At 34.8% G+C, this 16,431-nt stretch overlaps 1 protein-coding gene across 8 annotated transcripts in view; it reads left to right on the plus strand.

Moving 5' to 3' along the window:
* Nucleotides 1–16,431, plus strand: part of TRIM33 (tripartite motif containing 33) — a 188,029-nt gene that overhangs the window by 133,862 nt on the left and 37,736 nt on the right. For 2 of the 8 annotated variants that reach the window (XR_014054729.1, XR_014054730.1), the window contains exons 12-21: nt 474–606; nt 3,269–3,332; nt 5,587–5,746; nt 7,142–7,491; nt 9,781–9,904; nt 11,003–11,077; nt 12,847–12,999; nt 14,375–14,425; nt 14,505–14,633; nt 15,825–15,972. Coding sequence is in view for 4 of the 8 variants with exons in the window: in XM_081493362.1 (XP_081349488.1) it covers nt 474–606; nt 3,269–3,332; nt 5,587–5,746; nt 7,142–7,491; nt 9,781–9,904; nt 11,003–11,077; nt 12,847–12,999; nt 14,375–14,425; nt 14,505–14,717 (1,323 nt within the window). In the remaining 4 variants the exon portion in view is untranslated. Of the gene's footprint in view, nt 1–473; nt 607–3,268; nt 3,333–5,586; nt 5,747–7,141; nt 7,492–9,780; nt 9,905–11,002; nt 11,078–12,846; nt 13,000–14,374; nt 14,426–14,504; nt 16,421–16,431 lie in introns of those variants that run through there. The other 6 variants (XR_014054732.1, XR_014054731.1, XM_081493363.1 and 3 more) reach the window with 5 other exon arrangements.

Genomic DNA, 16,431 nt, shown 5'->3' on the forward strand with positions numbered 1-16,431 from the left:
CCTCAAGCTAAAGGCTTTCTGTTGAGTAATAGGCTTTTCAGAACTTTTAAATTAGATACAGACATGATTAGGTATCTATTTAGTTGAATGATTTTTGGCACGACCATGGATGTTGAAATAAAGTTAGTGGGATGCTAGGGACAAAGATGCTGAAAACAGGATTCTACATCAGCCTTGAGAAAAGGCAAAAGTGTAGGGGTGTGTCAGAGCTATTTTCATAGTAAAACACAAGGGATTTAGTGGGTTATTGGGCTTTGTGTGGAGCTGCCAAGTATTTATTGAATTGTTTAAATTATAACTATATTTGCATAAACTATATTGTTTGGGTCCTCAGGAGGATAAGGAAGCAACGATTAAGCTGAGTTTGATATAGGATAATCTGTTTTAGTAAACTGAATATAAATGATTATATTAATGAAATAAGTTATCTGCTTTCATCAAAGCAAATTTATCTTTTTGTTCTTTTTCTTTAGTTGGAAGATGCTGGTTCAAGTAGTTTAGATAATCTACTAAGTAGATACATCTCAGGCAGTCACCTACCCCCACAGCCCACAAGCACCATGAATCCCTCCCCAGGACCCTCTGCCCTATCTCCAGGATCATCAGGTAAAGTCAGTTGAGGTACTGCCTCATTTCTGTAACACCTTAAAAAAGTATCTCTCAGTGTATGTATTAGGGTTCTCCAGAGAAACAGAACCAATAGTAGAGGGGGGTGTGTGTGGGGAGAGAGAGGAGACAGAGGATAGGGAATTAATTGGCTTATGTGATTGTTAGGGCTGGCAAGTCTGAAATCTGCTGGGCATGTCAGGAGACTGGAAACCCAGGGAAGAGTTGATGCCAGTCTTGAGTTGAGGCAAAATTCCTTCTTGCTCTAGGGAACTCAATCTTTTAAGGTCTTCAACTGATTAGAGACCCACCTTCATTATGTTTTACTCAATATCTACTGATTTAGATGTCAGTAACATCTATCATGTTGATGCAAAAGTAATTGCGGTTTTGGACTCTGACTTTAAATCATTATAGCTAGGCTCAAACACATCTTTATTAATAAAAATAGGAGCCATTACAATCAGCATATTTTTGCCAATGAAAAATAAGTTTGTTTATCCCTGTAGCATAAAAATCATGCTTCAGGATTCAACGAACTCTTGGAAAGCATTTTCTGCATCCTACTGGTTGTGGAAGCATTTTTCCTGCAAAAAGTTGTTGAGATGCCTGAAGGAAGTGGTAGTCAATTGTTGAAAAGTGACTTAAATATGGTGGATAAAGCAAAACTTCGTAGCCCAATTTGTTCCAACTTTTGAAGCAATGGTTGTCTGACATGCGGTCAGGTTTGTGGAGAAGAATTGGGCCCTTTTTGTTGACCGATGCTGGCTGAGTATTGCAGTTTTTGGTGCAGCTCATCGATTTGGTGAGTATACTTCTCAGATGTAATGGTTTTGCCAGGATTCAGAAAACTGTAGTGGATCAGACAGGCAGCAGACCACCAAACAGAGACCATAACCTATTTTTTGGTTCAAGTTTGGCTTTGGGAAGTGCTTTGGAGCTTCTCGGTCCAGCCACTGAGCTGGTCATCACCAGTTGTATAAAATCCCCTTTTCATCGACATCACAATCTGATGGAGAAATGATTGGTGGTGTTGCATAGAATAAGAGGAAACGACACTTCAAAATGATGATTTTTTTGATTTCTGGTCAGCTCATGAAGCACCTACTTATCAAGCTTATTCACCTTTCCAACTTGCTTCAAATGCTGAATGACTGTAGAATGATCGATATTGAGTTCTTTGGCAACTTCTTGTGTAGTTGGAAGAGGATCAGCTTCGATGATGACTCTCAACTGGTTGTTGTCAACTTCCAGTGGCCATCCGCTATACTTCTCATGTTCAAGGTTCTTGTCTCCTTTGCAAAACTTCTTGAACCACCACTGCACTGTGTGTTTGTTAGCAGTTCCTGGGCCAAATGCGTTGCTGATGTTATGAGTTGTCTCTGCTGCTTTACAACCCATTTTGAACTTAAATAAGAAAATCTCTCAAAAGATGAGATAAATTTGCTTTTTGTCTAACATCATTTCCCTAGTCTAAAATAAACAGCAAGTAACAAGTCATTAGCAAAAAAAGTGAGATATGTGCATTAAAATGATGTATAACATAACCACATTTATTTAGATTGTATTCCAGTATCAAATGGCAAATCTCAACAATGCAAAAACCAAAATTATGTTTGCACCAACCTAATAAATACCTTTCCAGCAGCATCTGGACTGTTGTTTGGACAAAGACCTGGGTAGCATATTCTAGCCAAGTTGAGACATAAACTTAACCATTGTAATAAAATTTTTTTCCCTGATTGCTCTAATTATTTTTCTTCAAATGTTGTTGGCAATCTTCAGTGAATTGAAATAATATGTATCTGTGGTGTACACTCTTCAGAACTCTGATGTTCCCCTCCCTCATCCTCCAGCTGTATTTATGTTTTTTGCTGGATTTGTAGATGTATTTACTCTCCATGTCTTCTATTTTACAATACAGGTTGTCAATTGAAGAATTCTTTGGTTTCAACTCAAGTTTAAAACACTTTATTAAATAATGAAAAAATCAAAAATTTGTTCAAAAAGCAAGAAATGAGAAAGGGCAAGTGAATTTTCAGTTTGCAGTTAAAATGTGGCCAATCAACTCCATAAGATATAGATTTCTTCCAAAATCCCAGTTTTACTAACCCTATCACATGAATGAATGATTAAAGCAACTTGAAATAGATGGATACTATGGAAGTGGTTATGGAATGTACTTTTCATGTTTCTTACTGAAACGTACCGCCTCATTATTTCTAGAGTTAGAACAGTTCAGACTTAAATGTGGATTTTTCATGAGATGCATCATTAATACATTTTTTGATTAATACTATTTTTGAGGTTTAATGAATGTATTCCAGGACTTTTAAAGAGTAATTAATAGGAATCTAAGGATATTTATCAAATGACTTTAGGTGGGATGGCAAATAGCTTTCTCTTGATATGGTAGTTTCAATTGATTGAATAGTGTTGCTCTGAGAGGATTCTGAGAATGCTTTCTGGGCTCAGCTGAGAGAATCTGATTGACAGTTGCCAATGATTACACATGAAATCCTTGACTTAGAGACTAAGACTAGGTCTGATTTCCAAGAATTGCTGAATTGCTTTATAATAATACTTGAATTCTGTAGTGGGTAGGTAGAATTCTGAATTTTCTTACCTGTATAGATATTCATTTTGACTTATTAATTTTCAGGTTTATCCAATTCTCACACACCTGTGAGACCCCCTAGTACTTCTAGTACTGGTAGTCGAGGCAGGTGAGTATTACATTAATAGCTTTTTTATCTTAAGAAAAATCAAATATGTATTTTGAAAAATAGACATAATGAACTCCCATATACTTTTTAGCCATCTTCAACAATGATCAAGTTATGGCCAGTCTTTATTTATTCTATACTCCCACCCATTCCCCAGTCTAAATTTATTTTAAATAAATTTCAGACATTTTGTCATTTTATTTGGAACTGTTTCTATATATATCACTTAAAAGGTAAGGATTTAAAAGTTTTATAACCATTGAACCATTACACACCTAAAAAAAATTTGGTAGCTAACTCTAATCAGTAGAGCTCTAGTTAATGTTCATATTTCCCAATTTTTCTCATAAATGCTTTTTTAAAAAATGACTTTTGTTTAATCAGATTCAGACAGGCCCTATACATTGCCATCAACTTGTATATTGAGGTCAAACTCATTGTATTTGTTGAAGAGAAATGTATTGTTTTTCTTACAGAGATTTCCTCATTTCCCCATCTTCTCATGTAAAAACTACCTTTTGTTTTTTTCTTTGTGTTGCTATTTAGGTCAGGAGGTTTGATTAGATTCAGGTTTGATTTGAGGGAAAGGGATGGGGATAATACTTCACTGTGGTAATGTGTACTGTCAGGGTCACAAAACGTAGATTTTTTTGTGACAGCAACCATTGATTGTCACTGCCTTAGCTTTTTTTTTTTTTTCTGGCTTAAAAATGATATTTTAATTACTATGTTATACCTTTGAATACTTCTGTAAAGAAAAATTTTCTGCCAACTATTTGATTATTGGAAAGGCAGAATAAATTGATTCTCTTTATTTACCTATTTTAATAATAATGAATTGATTCCCAGCACCCTCCAACAGTGACTGATGAATATTAACTTTATGAGCTCATATATTTAAACATTTTATGTATTTTAATATTATAGATGTTATTTTTATTGATGATTAAATTGTTCCATATTTGGCCTGTCAGAACTTTTTCTTAGTTATTTTGCTATAACCCCAGTAGTCATTTAAACATTCTTGTTTCCTATTGTGAAACGATGTCACACATTCATCTTAGACAAATAGCTGATCTCAGGCCTGAAGCAAGAAATGTATAAGGAATCCTGGTCATATTAGTGGGGAAATGGTGCTTTGAGACAACCTTGTGAGTACTAGGGGCTACTGAATTCACTGCTACTGAATTGTTCATGGTTTCTTCTACTTTTTTGGTGGACAGAGAGCTAAGATATTATAGTGTGGGAAGAGAGAGAATTTATTATGCTAAAGGTAAACATAATAAATGTTGATTGATTTTTGTTTTTAATTTGAACAACTTAGTGCAAAGTAAGGATTTTATTTAGGATACATTGAATGTTTTTTATTTATATGTATATGCATTTTGAAGACTGATTCTATATTAATGTTTTTAAATTACACTTTAAATAATCAGTACTTTTAGTAGGAAAGTACAAATTGAGTGAAAGGGTTTTCATTTTTGGCAGTAATACCATCTTAAAGTTTATTCACTTCTCTTGCCGGTGGTTTGCTTTATGATCTAGATAGAGCCGATTAGTCACGTATCTGTCCCTCTTAGCCTTTGGTTGTTGTTCAGTCACTAAGTCATGTTTGACTCTTTGCAACCCCATGGACTGTAGCATGCTAGGCTCCTCTGTTCTCCACTATCTCCTGGAGTTTGCTCAACTTCATATCCATTGAGTTGTGATGCTAACTGTCTCATCCTCTTCTGTCCTCTTCTCCCTTTGCCTTCAGTCTTTCCCAGCATCATGGTCTTTTCCAGTGAGTCTGCTTTTCACATTAATTCACACTAGGACTCAAAAGCTGAAATAGTGATTCCTTTGAAGGGCACTTCATGGACCACTGTTATTGATGTTTGCTTTAGATGTTTGGAGATAGAGAACAATTTAAACTTCTATTATATTTAGAGAAGCAATCACTATACTAGTAGCCTAGGGAAATGATCATTTACTAGATCCCCTAAATGATGTAGTATAAGTTCCTCAGACCATAAAATGTGTGTTTAGGGTCTTCTGAAAGATTGATGCACTTTTTTAAAATTTGAAGCTATGAGTTTATAATACATTCCTCTTAACCATATTATGAAGTATCCTTATCTACTGTGAGCTTAACAGATTGCTTTAACTTTAATGAACATTTCATATAGCTTAATGAACTTTTCATATAATTGTTTCATGTAAATGTACACCATGCAGTCAAACATATGTGACCTTTATTAATTGTTTTTGTTAGCTGTGGGTCATCAGGAAGAACTGTTGAGAAGACCAGTCTTAGTTTTAAGTCTGATCAAGTGAAGGTCAAGCAAGAACCTGGCACTGAAGATGAAATATGTAGCTTTTCAGGAGCTGTGAAACAGGAAAAGACTGAGGATGGCAGACGGAGTGCCTGCATGGTAAGGTTCCAGTGGAACTGTTCAGTGATGTAAGGAGGTCACTTCACTGATTCTTTTATCTCTGCATGTATAAGTCTGGATAGTGATCCTGTGAACCTGTATTCATTTCTAAATTTTTGTGCCTGGTATAAGCCAAATATCTCTTTTTCTAACTGATCTTTTTCCATCTAAGTGTCAACTGTAATTGGTCAGAAAAGACTTGTGTTAAGGACTCCTTTCAAGCTATCTTTTGGTTTGTAATTTGTCATATAATTTTGCCATGATTCTAAATTGGGTTCTAGCTTTTTCTAAATTTAGTAATCATTTCATTAGTCACATTGAGTCTCAAGCCACAAAAATCCTTGGCCATTTTCCTGGACCAGTGAGTTTAGGACTAAGACTGCTGACATGAAAGAAGTTTAATGCTCAAAGAGTTTTGTAATGAGAAGATTGCCTTTGGCCTATGAGTTATTAACGATTAATAATTTTTAATCAATTTTTAACCAGTTTAACAATTATTAACCAATTCCTCAGATGGAACATTTTATAAAATTTATAATATAGAATGAAGGCAGGCCCAAGTCTCTCTTCATTTAGAAATTGTGATCTTGGTTCTTTTCTTCCTACCTACAATTTATGTCTAATTTTCTACATGGTTGGCACACAGAAATTTCAACTCTGTAGATTTAGAGAGTACTGTTATCTCTTCATTCAGAATTTGGTTTGGAAAGTTCCCCTGAAAAACAGTGCAAAAAGGTGGTGAAAGATTTTACGTTGTCACAGTCTTTCTATATTAGTAGGATGATAAGTGGGCAGAAGAATATTCAAAATGCTTTTCAAAAGCTGTGACAAGGAAGGACCTGTCATGTAGGAAGCACAGTGAGCTGTATTCAGTATCTTGTAATAACCCATAAAAACATAAAAAAACTCTGAAAAAAAGTATATATATAACTGAATCACTTTGCTGTATACCTGAAACCAACAACATTGTAAATTAACTATACTTTAAATAAAAGTAATGGTTAGAAAAAATAAAGCCAATAGAAAGGGGGAAAAAAATCTGTGCAACAGATTCTTGAGTGAAAAATTAGTGTATCATAGCCAGCTGTCTATAGGAGAATACCCCTATACTTTCTTCCCAATCAAAATGCTTAACAGTTTAATTCCTTTATTACCAAGTGAACCAATAGTATAGAGGCTGCTCCCTAAAATCATTCATTAACATGCCAAAATAATTTTGAGGTTATTTTCATTTTTTATGTTACTAATACAATTTCAAGCAATTTTACATAAATTCCAAAATAATTTTAAGTTAACGTCAGTATATCATGTTGTAAACATACCCACAGTAGCACACACAATGCATACCATAAGGATTAAATGATTCTTCAAGAATTTGTCCTTGCTTTGTTTTAGTTGAGCAGTCCTGAGAGTAGCTTGACACCACCTCTTTCAACCAACCTGCATCTAGAGAGTGAGTTGGATGCATTAACAAGCATGGAAAACCACGTGAAAACTGAACCTGCAGATATGAATGAAAGCTGCAAACAGTCAGGGCTCAACAGCCTTGTTAATGGAAAGTCCCCAGTTCGAAGCCTCATGCACAGGTCGGCAAGGATTGGAGGAGATGGCAGCAGCAAAGATGATGACCCAAATGAAGATTGGTGTGCTGTCTGCCAAAATGGAGGGGATCTCTTGTGCTGTGAAAAATGTCCAAAGGTCTTTCATCTAACTTGTCATGTTCCAACACTTCTTAGCTTTCCAAGGTACAAGTGAAATAACTGATTTTTTATAAGCTAAAAAAATAAAGTTATTCTGGACAGATGGCCTTCTTAACCAATGCCTAGTATTTATATAAAACAGAGAGCCTATTACTCCATTGTGTGAAGTGAAGTGAAAGTTGCTCAGTTGTGTCCGACTCTTTGCCACCCTGTGGACTGTAGCCCGCCAGGCTCCCGTGTCAATGGAATTCTCCAGGCAAGAATACTGGAGTGGGTAGCAATTCCCTTCTCTAGGGGATCTTCCCAATCCAGGGATTGAACCCAGGTCTCCTGTATTGCAGGCGGATTCTTCACCACCTGAGCCACTAGAGAAGCCCATTACTCCGTTACATTCTAGAGAAATTAACAGCTGAATGAAGAAATGTCCAAGTTCTAAGTTGTGCATTAGTGATAAAAAAATAGACTATTTACTCACCCTCAGTTTATACTTCATATAAGCAAATTAGATGATCCTCTAAATTATGAGGAGCAGTGGACTAGAGTATTGAGAAACTTAGTTGATTTCCTCTTGAAGATAATTTCTTAATCTGTTGCCATCAATTTTGATAAGGTCTATAATAATTATGAATAATATTCAGTTTTAGGCAACTCTATTGGCTCTTACCAAAAACTTACTTTTCTAATGTTTGAAAGCTCTTGGAAGGCATTTTAAAGAAAAAGACACTTTGTGAAAACACCTTTAATGTCAAGTTTTTCTGAAGAATAGCTTCATCTTCACTACTGGAAGCAGTTCATCAGTAGTGCCTGCCTGAGGCACCATGTGCAAAGTTCTCAGACTTTTTTCTTGATCCTCTAGTTGGAATGTCTTTTAGTCATTAACTTTAGAGTGGAGAGTTACTGAGTTCCTTATTTAGAAGAGAATAACATGGGGGTAAAGATAAATAAAGATTTGGGCAGCATATGAGCACTGTCCCCGGGTTGTATGACCCCATGGCAGGTAAATCTGGTTTCAGACATTAAAATATTAATTGATGCGCACTCGGTACAAGCTGATGATACCAGCTAATACAGTAGAACAAATATGCTGGGCGTGGTTATGATGCCTGTATTCTTGTCGTAATTCTGTAGTGAACTAACTTGGACAGTTCACTGATTTTCAGGGATTAGTTTCTTCATCTACAAGTAGTAGAATTTGGATTAGAAGAGCTGTTTTCCTCCCCTTCCATTTAACGTATTTATGCTATTTCATCTCCAGTTGATTTCAGAGACCGTAAAATCATAGAATCATACTTAATCCTTTGAGCCTTCCTTCGTCTCCATCTCTGACCCCCAAATTTTTTAAGTGTCCTTGGGAAAGCTCAGCTTCTTTTTGCCTCTAGATAAAGATTCACATTTTCTCTCAGATTCCTAAGAAGCAATGATTTTAGTTGAATAGTGCTACCCTTTTTGAAAAATTCAACCTTTAGGATTAGAAAAGTACTGGGTATATATTAACAATGCCAGAATATTTTTCTGAAGAATTGTAATTTTACCTAAACTTTAGAAGGTATAGTCACTTACCATAGCTCTAATAAGAGCCTTCTTTTTGTTTACTCTTTTAGAGAAGAAAGACATTGGCATTTTGGTCTTAAAATTAAAGCTTTTCATAAATTTGTTTCCTCTGGATAGTAACATCTGCTGGAACATTAGAATTTTGCCGCTGAAAACTTTCTCTCAAAGGCAGATGGTTTGGGAAGAATTGAAAAGGTTGACACAGTGTTAGTATAATCCTTAGAATATATATATATGATGAGGGAGGGAAAGGAGAAAATGCATACGAAGTAATCAAATTGGCGTTTATGGCTTGATAGAAATCCTGATGTAAACAGAACTGTTAACTGAGCAGATTTAAAACACTAGCTATGAAAAAATAATTGTTTTATTTTTGGCATTGCATGCCAAAACAAGATACCTGAGGACCTCTGTATCCTGTATTCCTTTCTTCTTCATGCATATGAAGTCACTGTGGTGGTAATACTGGGGTCTTGAAAAATTGGTCTTACGCTGCAAGTGCTGATCATCAGCTTTGTGCTATGACAAGACCCATTTTTAATGGAGGTAGTGGTTTTATATTGCATTCAGAAGGTAATCAGTTGAAGAATGGAGACATTTCGGGACGTTTTTAATCACATAACTTCACTTTATGAGATTTGGCAAAAATAGTACCTCTTGGGTTCCACAAAAACTGGAAAGGAAAGAAAACAAAGAAACTGAAGACTTACCTCTAGAGAACTAGCTTTCCTAGAGTGAGTTTTGTTATAATTACAAAGACTGATTGTCTGTTTCCTTCTTTAGTGGGGACTGGATATGCACATTTTGCAGAGATATTGGGAAGCCAGAAGTTGAATACGATTGTGATAATTTGCAACATAGTAAGAAGGGGAAAACTGCACAGGGCTTAAGCCCCGTGGACCAAAGGGTAAGTGTCAAAATAGTTGATTTGTTATTAGGGATTCTGTAGTTGTCTGTCTATACATTTTTTTTTTCTTCAGTGTAACATACATATAACCTGGTACATTTTCATTTTTTAATCACATTATCTGATGGTATATATGTTCATGACTTCTGAAATCTTTGTCTCTAGACCTTAGAGCCTTTAGCTCTAGGCTCTTAAATTTAGCTTTCTCACACTTAACATTTCCCAGCCTCATCTTGATTTCTTATCCTCTCCTTCAAAAAACAAACGCAAGAAAATAATGACATAAAAACTGCTTTCCTGTCTCAGTAATTTCCATCATCAAATAGTACCACCAGTCATCTCTTGCTCAAGCCAGAAATTAGATCTCTTCACCAAACCTCCTGATTCTACTCTTGACCTTGCAGTCCATTTTCTATGCAATACATTGTGTTCTTTTTAAAATATGTAAACAGATCTGTCGCTTCCATGCTTAAAATCCTCTAACAGTACCCATCATTTTAAGAATGAAATCCAAAATCCTCATTATTTCACTCAGATTTCTGCTGATCTGTTCTGTACTCTGATCTCCAAAGACGGAATATTTTTCATAGACTTCTGTGGCTGTTTTACAGTTATGTTTGACTTTGATCTAATGCATAAATCCGTCTTCCACTATCTTTGAGGAGAAAGTATGTGTTTAGAGTATTACAAAGTATTTCTGATTATATAACAAAATTCTTGAATTGGATTGAGAAGACACAGTTTTTATTTCATTTTGAACCTGAGCGGAATCCTTTCAAGAAAGGGAATATAATAGCATGTGCCTTTCCTGCCTTGGGGAATTAAAATGAGTAGCAATGGTTAAGAGGTAAATAGTAGGTAAATAAGTTATATACAGTAGGACAGAAGGTAGTCACAGTTTCAGAACTAAGTGAGAAACAGGTAGTTTGCTTTTGTATTTACAGCTAGTATAGCTATATGTAGGAGGATAGCTTGTATGTAGAGAGCATATCTTCAGTTTATTGTAGTAATACTTTATACTAATAAAGTCCTCATTTTCAAGAATATCTTTTTAGGGGGGAAAACAGTTCATGGATTTTATTTCTTTTCTTGGGCCAGAAATGTGAACGTCTTCTGCTTTACCTCTATTGCCATGAATTAAGTATTGAATTCCAGGAACCAGTTCCTGCTTCGGTGAGTTGTTTACCTTAGTACTTTCCTGGTGAAGAAGTTTAGTATAATATTTAAGACTAGGGGCTCTGGCTTTAGTCTGCTAATGTTAAAACTCAGGCTTGAATAACCTGTTCATCCAGTCTCTTTTCTAAAACGGTTTCTTTCCTCATTGGGTTATTTTCAGGATTCTATACAATAACCTGTGTAAAATAATTTTAGCATAGTATTTGATTAAATTTATGAGAATAAGTACTTATGATGTTATTAGGGTTAAATGGATATGAGTTTCACTGTTAAAATTGAAGTTTGTTTTTAAAGACTGTTGCTCTGATCAAAACTTAATTTCCACATCCTCTTTTACTTTTAAAATGGACATAAGGGTTACAGCTACAGGTATAATTGAAAGAGTCTTGAACTAGGAATCAGAAAACTTGACTTCTTCTAGTTCTGCCATTAACCATCCTTATAACTGGGGAGATTTACATAATTTTCTGCCTCTACTTTTAACTGTAGAGGGGGAATTTGAATGGAATTATTCCTAAAATTCCAGTTGCATGATTGATTCTAGGATCTGTACCTTGGGGAGAAAAATCTCTATGCAAGTATTAATTTGAATAAAAGTGTAAAGTTGAACCTTTTACACTGGTTTTGCCTTCATTAGCCCTCTTTTATGAACAATCAAGATTAAGAGAAGACTGGGGAGAATGTGGGAGAATTTGCAAGCCGTTGCTCTTTGTTTTTCTTAAAGCAGATTTTTGTAAGGAATAAAGGCTCTAAAATCCTATAGTAAAAGGAATACCAGGGATACCTTATAAATGTGATAAGAATATGCTACACATATTGTATTTGCTTGCTGTTGATTGTTGAATGAAGATATTATTGAATAGCAGACCTGTTGTAGGGTATTGAATAGTAATTTGTTTACTTAGAGAGGCTTAGAAATGGGAAGTATAAAAGGTCTAGATACAAGGAAGACATTTGGTTCAGATAGTAATCATCTGACACCAGGAAGTCTGTCTGGTCTTCAAGTTCAGGGACTTTACGGTAGAAAATTACTTTGCAATGTTTTCTTTTAATGAACTTTTTGAATTGTTCTCTGTGTTCAGTTATTTTTGCAAAGATACAAATTTCTGGCCAGGAGTTGGGGCCAGACTACTGGCCCCAACTCCTGGTCCCAAGCATGACCACTAAATGGATAATAGGGGCTTTCTTGGTGTCTGAAGATGGTAAAGAATCTGCCTGCAATGCAGGAGACCCAGGTTCAATTCTTGGGTTGGGAAGATCCCCTGGAGAAAGGCATGGCAACTAAATGGTTAATAAAATTTTTTCTTGTGTCACTACAGTCTCTTTCACCTCTATTGCTATGTTCAGAGTTCTGTGATACAAGGTTTTATCCTCTATAAAGGATACCATATTCTAATAATAGCAATACATTTTGTAATCTTCTTTCCTTTTAAAGTCATAACAATTCTGATGGGCAAGGTGTGTCCCTAACAGTAGTGGTTGGCTATCCTTGCTGATTGATTTTTTTCCCCTCTTAATTTCCTTATTAAACATGGAACTTTGGGTCCTTCGTGGAGGACCAAGGAGACTACCACATATTCTGAATGGGCTTTGATTTTCATGTGATTGTGGCAGAAGATTGCAAGTACAATTCATTATACTCAAAATTTGCACGCAGCTGGCTTAATCACACATATTTTTCTCTAAAATTAATATACTTCGCATTTTCAAATTAAACACTTTGGCATTTTTGGAGAATCCTTATCTATCCTTATTTGTTTCTTTAGATACCAAACTACTATAAAATTATAAAGAAACCAATGGATTTATCCACCGTGAAAAAGAAGCTTCAGAAAAAACATTCCCAACACTACCAAATCCCAGATGATTTTGTGGCTGATGTTCGTTTGATCTTCAAGAACTGTGAAAGGTTTAATGAAGTATGTTAGCTTCCAAACTATAGAGTCTTGGATATTAGTTTTTGTTTGTTTGCTTATTTTGTTACTAGATTTTGTTTTCCCTGCCAAGAGATTTTTTCTAAGTTGATTTGAAAAAATTATTCTGCTCCAGGTCTGTCAAAAGTAAAATTTGATTGCATCCACAGTTCCAAAAAAGAAAGTTTACTGTATATAATTTGAAATATATACTTAAATATAATGTAATAAGTTAAGAATACTATTGGATATCCCTTCCTGAACATGTTGAGGGTTGAGATAAGTATAGAAAATAGTCTGTAGTTAAGTACGTTGTGTAGGAAATGATTACATACAAGCCTACATTTTGGATACATTTAGGAAAGGGATTTGTACCAGTGTCTTTGATTTCATTCTTGACTATATAAATATAGAATCTTAAAATTATAAACTCAAGTGGCTCATCTTGACTAGTAACCCAGAGTGTACAATGTTGAATTTTCTCAACATCTCAGTAATATGACTTTCATTAACTTTGGTTATGTATTTTTTTGAGAAGAAAGATGAGCTATCCATACCTTTAGTAGAAATGTGATGTATATCACCTTCAAGGATGTTTTTGTTACCTTTGGGAAGGTCAAATTTCTTTTTGTTAAGGAATATTTTAATTATTATAAGAGAAGAAAATGGATGAGAATCCACAAAATCTTCAGATTACTAAAGTTTCTTTATTGCTGATAAAATTCAAGTGCCATATGAATATGACTAAAAAATTCACATTGAATCATGTGAAATGTACTCAGAGTTGCCTCTGGGAGCATCTAGGTGGCTTTTTAATTTCATATTAAAAATATTAGTGATAAGTCCTGCCGCCTTTATAGCAGTGTGTCACAGAGAATGTAGTAAAACCTCATTCTCTTGAAGTTAAATTAATACAGTCCCAAATTTCTTATTTTCTAATTCAGTTATTTTCAAACAAGTATGCTTTCATGAACCATAGCTAATAACATTTGCCAGGAAGAAGACCTATTTTAATGACAATTAAACAATTTATGATTAACAAATTACCACACAGATGGAATTCTGATTGATTGTTGAAAGCTTGTCAATTAAAAAAAAAAACATTTCTTATATTATTTGTTTCAAATAATTTTTTGCAACTCCTATTCAGGTTGACCTCACTAATTCAGAATTTTGAGAAAAATTTCACAGTAGCTTTAGTAATAGCTTTGTAAAGAAAGTTGGTCCATGTTCTGTATAATTTTAGGAAGCACTTGATCTGGTCATAGCAGTTTGTTCCCCCTATTATGGCTGACTTTCGTCGCCAATCCTATGCAGTCTTATAACTTTAGAAAGGATTATAATTTCCCTTTTTTTTTTTTGACTCTGGTATCCTTTTTAGATGATGAAAGTTGTTCAAGTTTATGCAGAAACACAAGAGATTAATTTGAAGGTAAGCTTTTCAGACCATGCAAACTTGGTGAAGGAATATGCATTACCAATAGGTGAATATTCCTATCTTTTGCTTGCAGGCTGATTCAGAAGTAGCTCAGGCAGGGAAAGCAGTTGCATTGTACTTTGAAGATAAACTCACAGAGATCTACTCAGACAGGACCTTCGCACCTTTGCCAGAGTTTGAGCAGGAAGAGGATGATGGTGAGGTAACTGAGGACTCTGATGAAGACTTTATTCAGCCCCGCAGAAAACGCCTAAAGTCAGATGAGAGACCAGTACATATAAAGTAAAATGATATGAACTTAAACCAGTTGTTCAAAAAAGAAAGAAAAACTTCTATTTAAGTGTTGCTGGAATATCCTGCCTACAGTGGGCTCCTTCTTGAAGAAGCTGATAGCTTTTACACAGTATTAGATTGAAATAATGGACAGAAAACACATTCTGGTCAAGAAAGGGGGAAAGGACTCTATTTGCAACTTTAAAAACAAAAGTGAAAGTGAAATGGTTTGAAGATTTCTGTTACTTCAGAGAATGGTTCTGATTGCTAGAATGGGCTGATGTTGATGATCATTTGGTATTGATTGGTGCAAATACTGAGTGTTCAAGTACTTAAGGGTCATGTCACTAGCTAAATTGTCTCTTTGGACTAGATTGCACATTTACTAAAACAACTGTTATGTCTCTCCCTTCACACATATACATACTGGCTTATTTTCTAGTCAAAAATCAAAGTTCTCAGATTCCACTTTGGTATCATTGCAGATGTATATTGGATCATGCCATTATATTTTCTCTTGTTTTGATGCTGTTGGGCCTTAGTTTTTATATTGGTTTAAAGAATTCAACAGTAGTTTTATTTTCTGTTCATAACTTAAAGAATTTGGGAAACATGCCCATTGATCATCATTTAATCAACTCTAGTGTTCTACTGAAATAAATATGGTAACTTTTCAGTAGCAGATCATTTATAATAGTCATTTTCAGAAAACACTTCCACAGAATTGCACTTCCCAATCAAATCATCTGATCACACATTTATTCCCATGAAAGGTAGAATGGTTGTTTGAAAATTAATCTAGTTTTCTGTACATTTAAAATTTGATTGAGGTGACAGCTGGCTCTTACCCTGTCTTCCTTCATATAGGTTTTCTGATAGACCACTATTGGCAAACAGTTATCTGTCAACTACCAAATGTGTAAAATTTTCTGTATTTCACTTTGTCTTATTTGTAAATAGTGAACTAAAACTTCTGGCAGATCAGCAACATTTGCTGAGCCTGTTTTTTTAAGCTAATATGTATTCTTACTAATGTTCCTATCAAGAATGGATTTGTAATATATGCTGTCTATTTCTAATGTTCACATTCATATTTTGAGGTTCTATCTTATTTTAATAGAGAACAGACTTCTCAGAAAATCTTCAGAAGCAGCTTATTATTAAAATATCAAAATATTGAAATAAACCCGGTGGGGTTAGATTACTCATCCGTCCACCAAGTGGGACATTTGCATGGACTGGGGGCTTTAAGGACTTAGAAGAGACCTGTAAGTATATCCTGAAGATGAGCCAATCAATCCCCACTTGAATGGTTACTGGAGTAGACCCACCTTTACTACCCTGATTTTAGCACCCGAGGCAGATAAAATCACCTTGGCTCTGTTTCATTTTTCTTCTCTTCATTTGTGATGCTCAGATCCAAGATGTGTGTTCTAGACTGTGTACAGGCTTCTCTTTTGTTGAGTTAAAAATTTTAGTCCTACTTTTGTATGGACATATTAGAATGTAAAGTGACCAAAATAGAAGACTTGCCATTAGATATTTTTCAGATGTCAGCAGATTTGTGGCAAATCATTTGCCTTTTTAAAAATTCAGCTTAAACAGTTCAGACAGTAGACTACTCAGAAAAACTTATTTGACATAATTGTCTAAGAGTAAATATTTTTTAGTGCGTATTGAATCAAATAAAGTGCTCTAAAGAAGTTATTACACAAATTTCTTTGGGT

The sequence above is a fragment of the Giraffa tippelskirchi genome, chromosome 5 (genome assembly GCF_054371585.1).
Source record: "Giraffa tippelskirchi isolate mGirTip1 chromosome 5, T2T-mGirTip1v1.2.pri, whole genome shotgun sequence".
In the NCBI taxonomy this organism is placed as follows: Eukaryota; Metazoa; Chordata; class Mammalia; order Artiodactyla; family Giraffidae; genus Giraffa; species Giraffa tippelskirchi.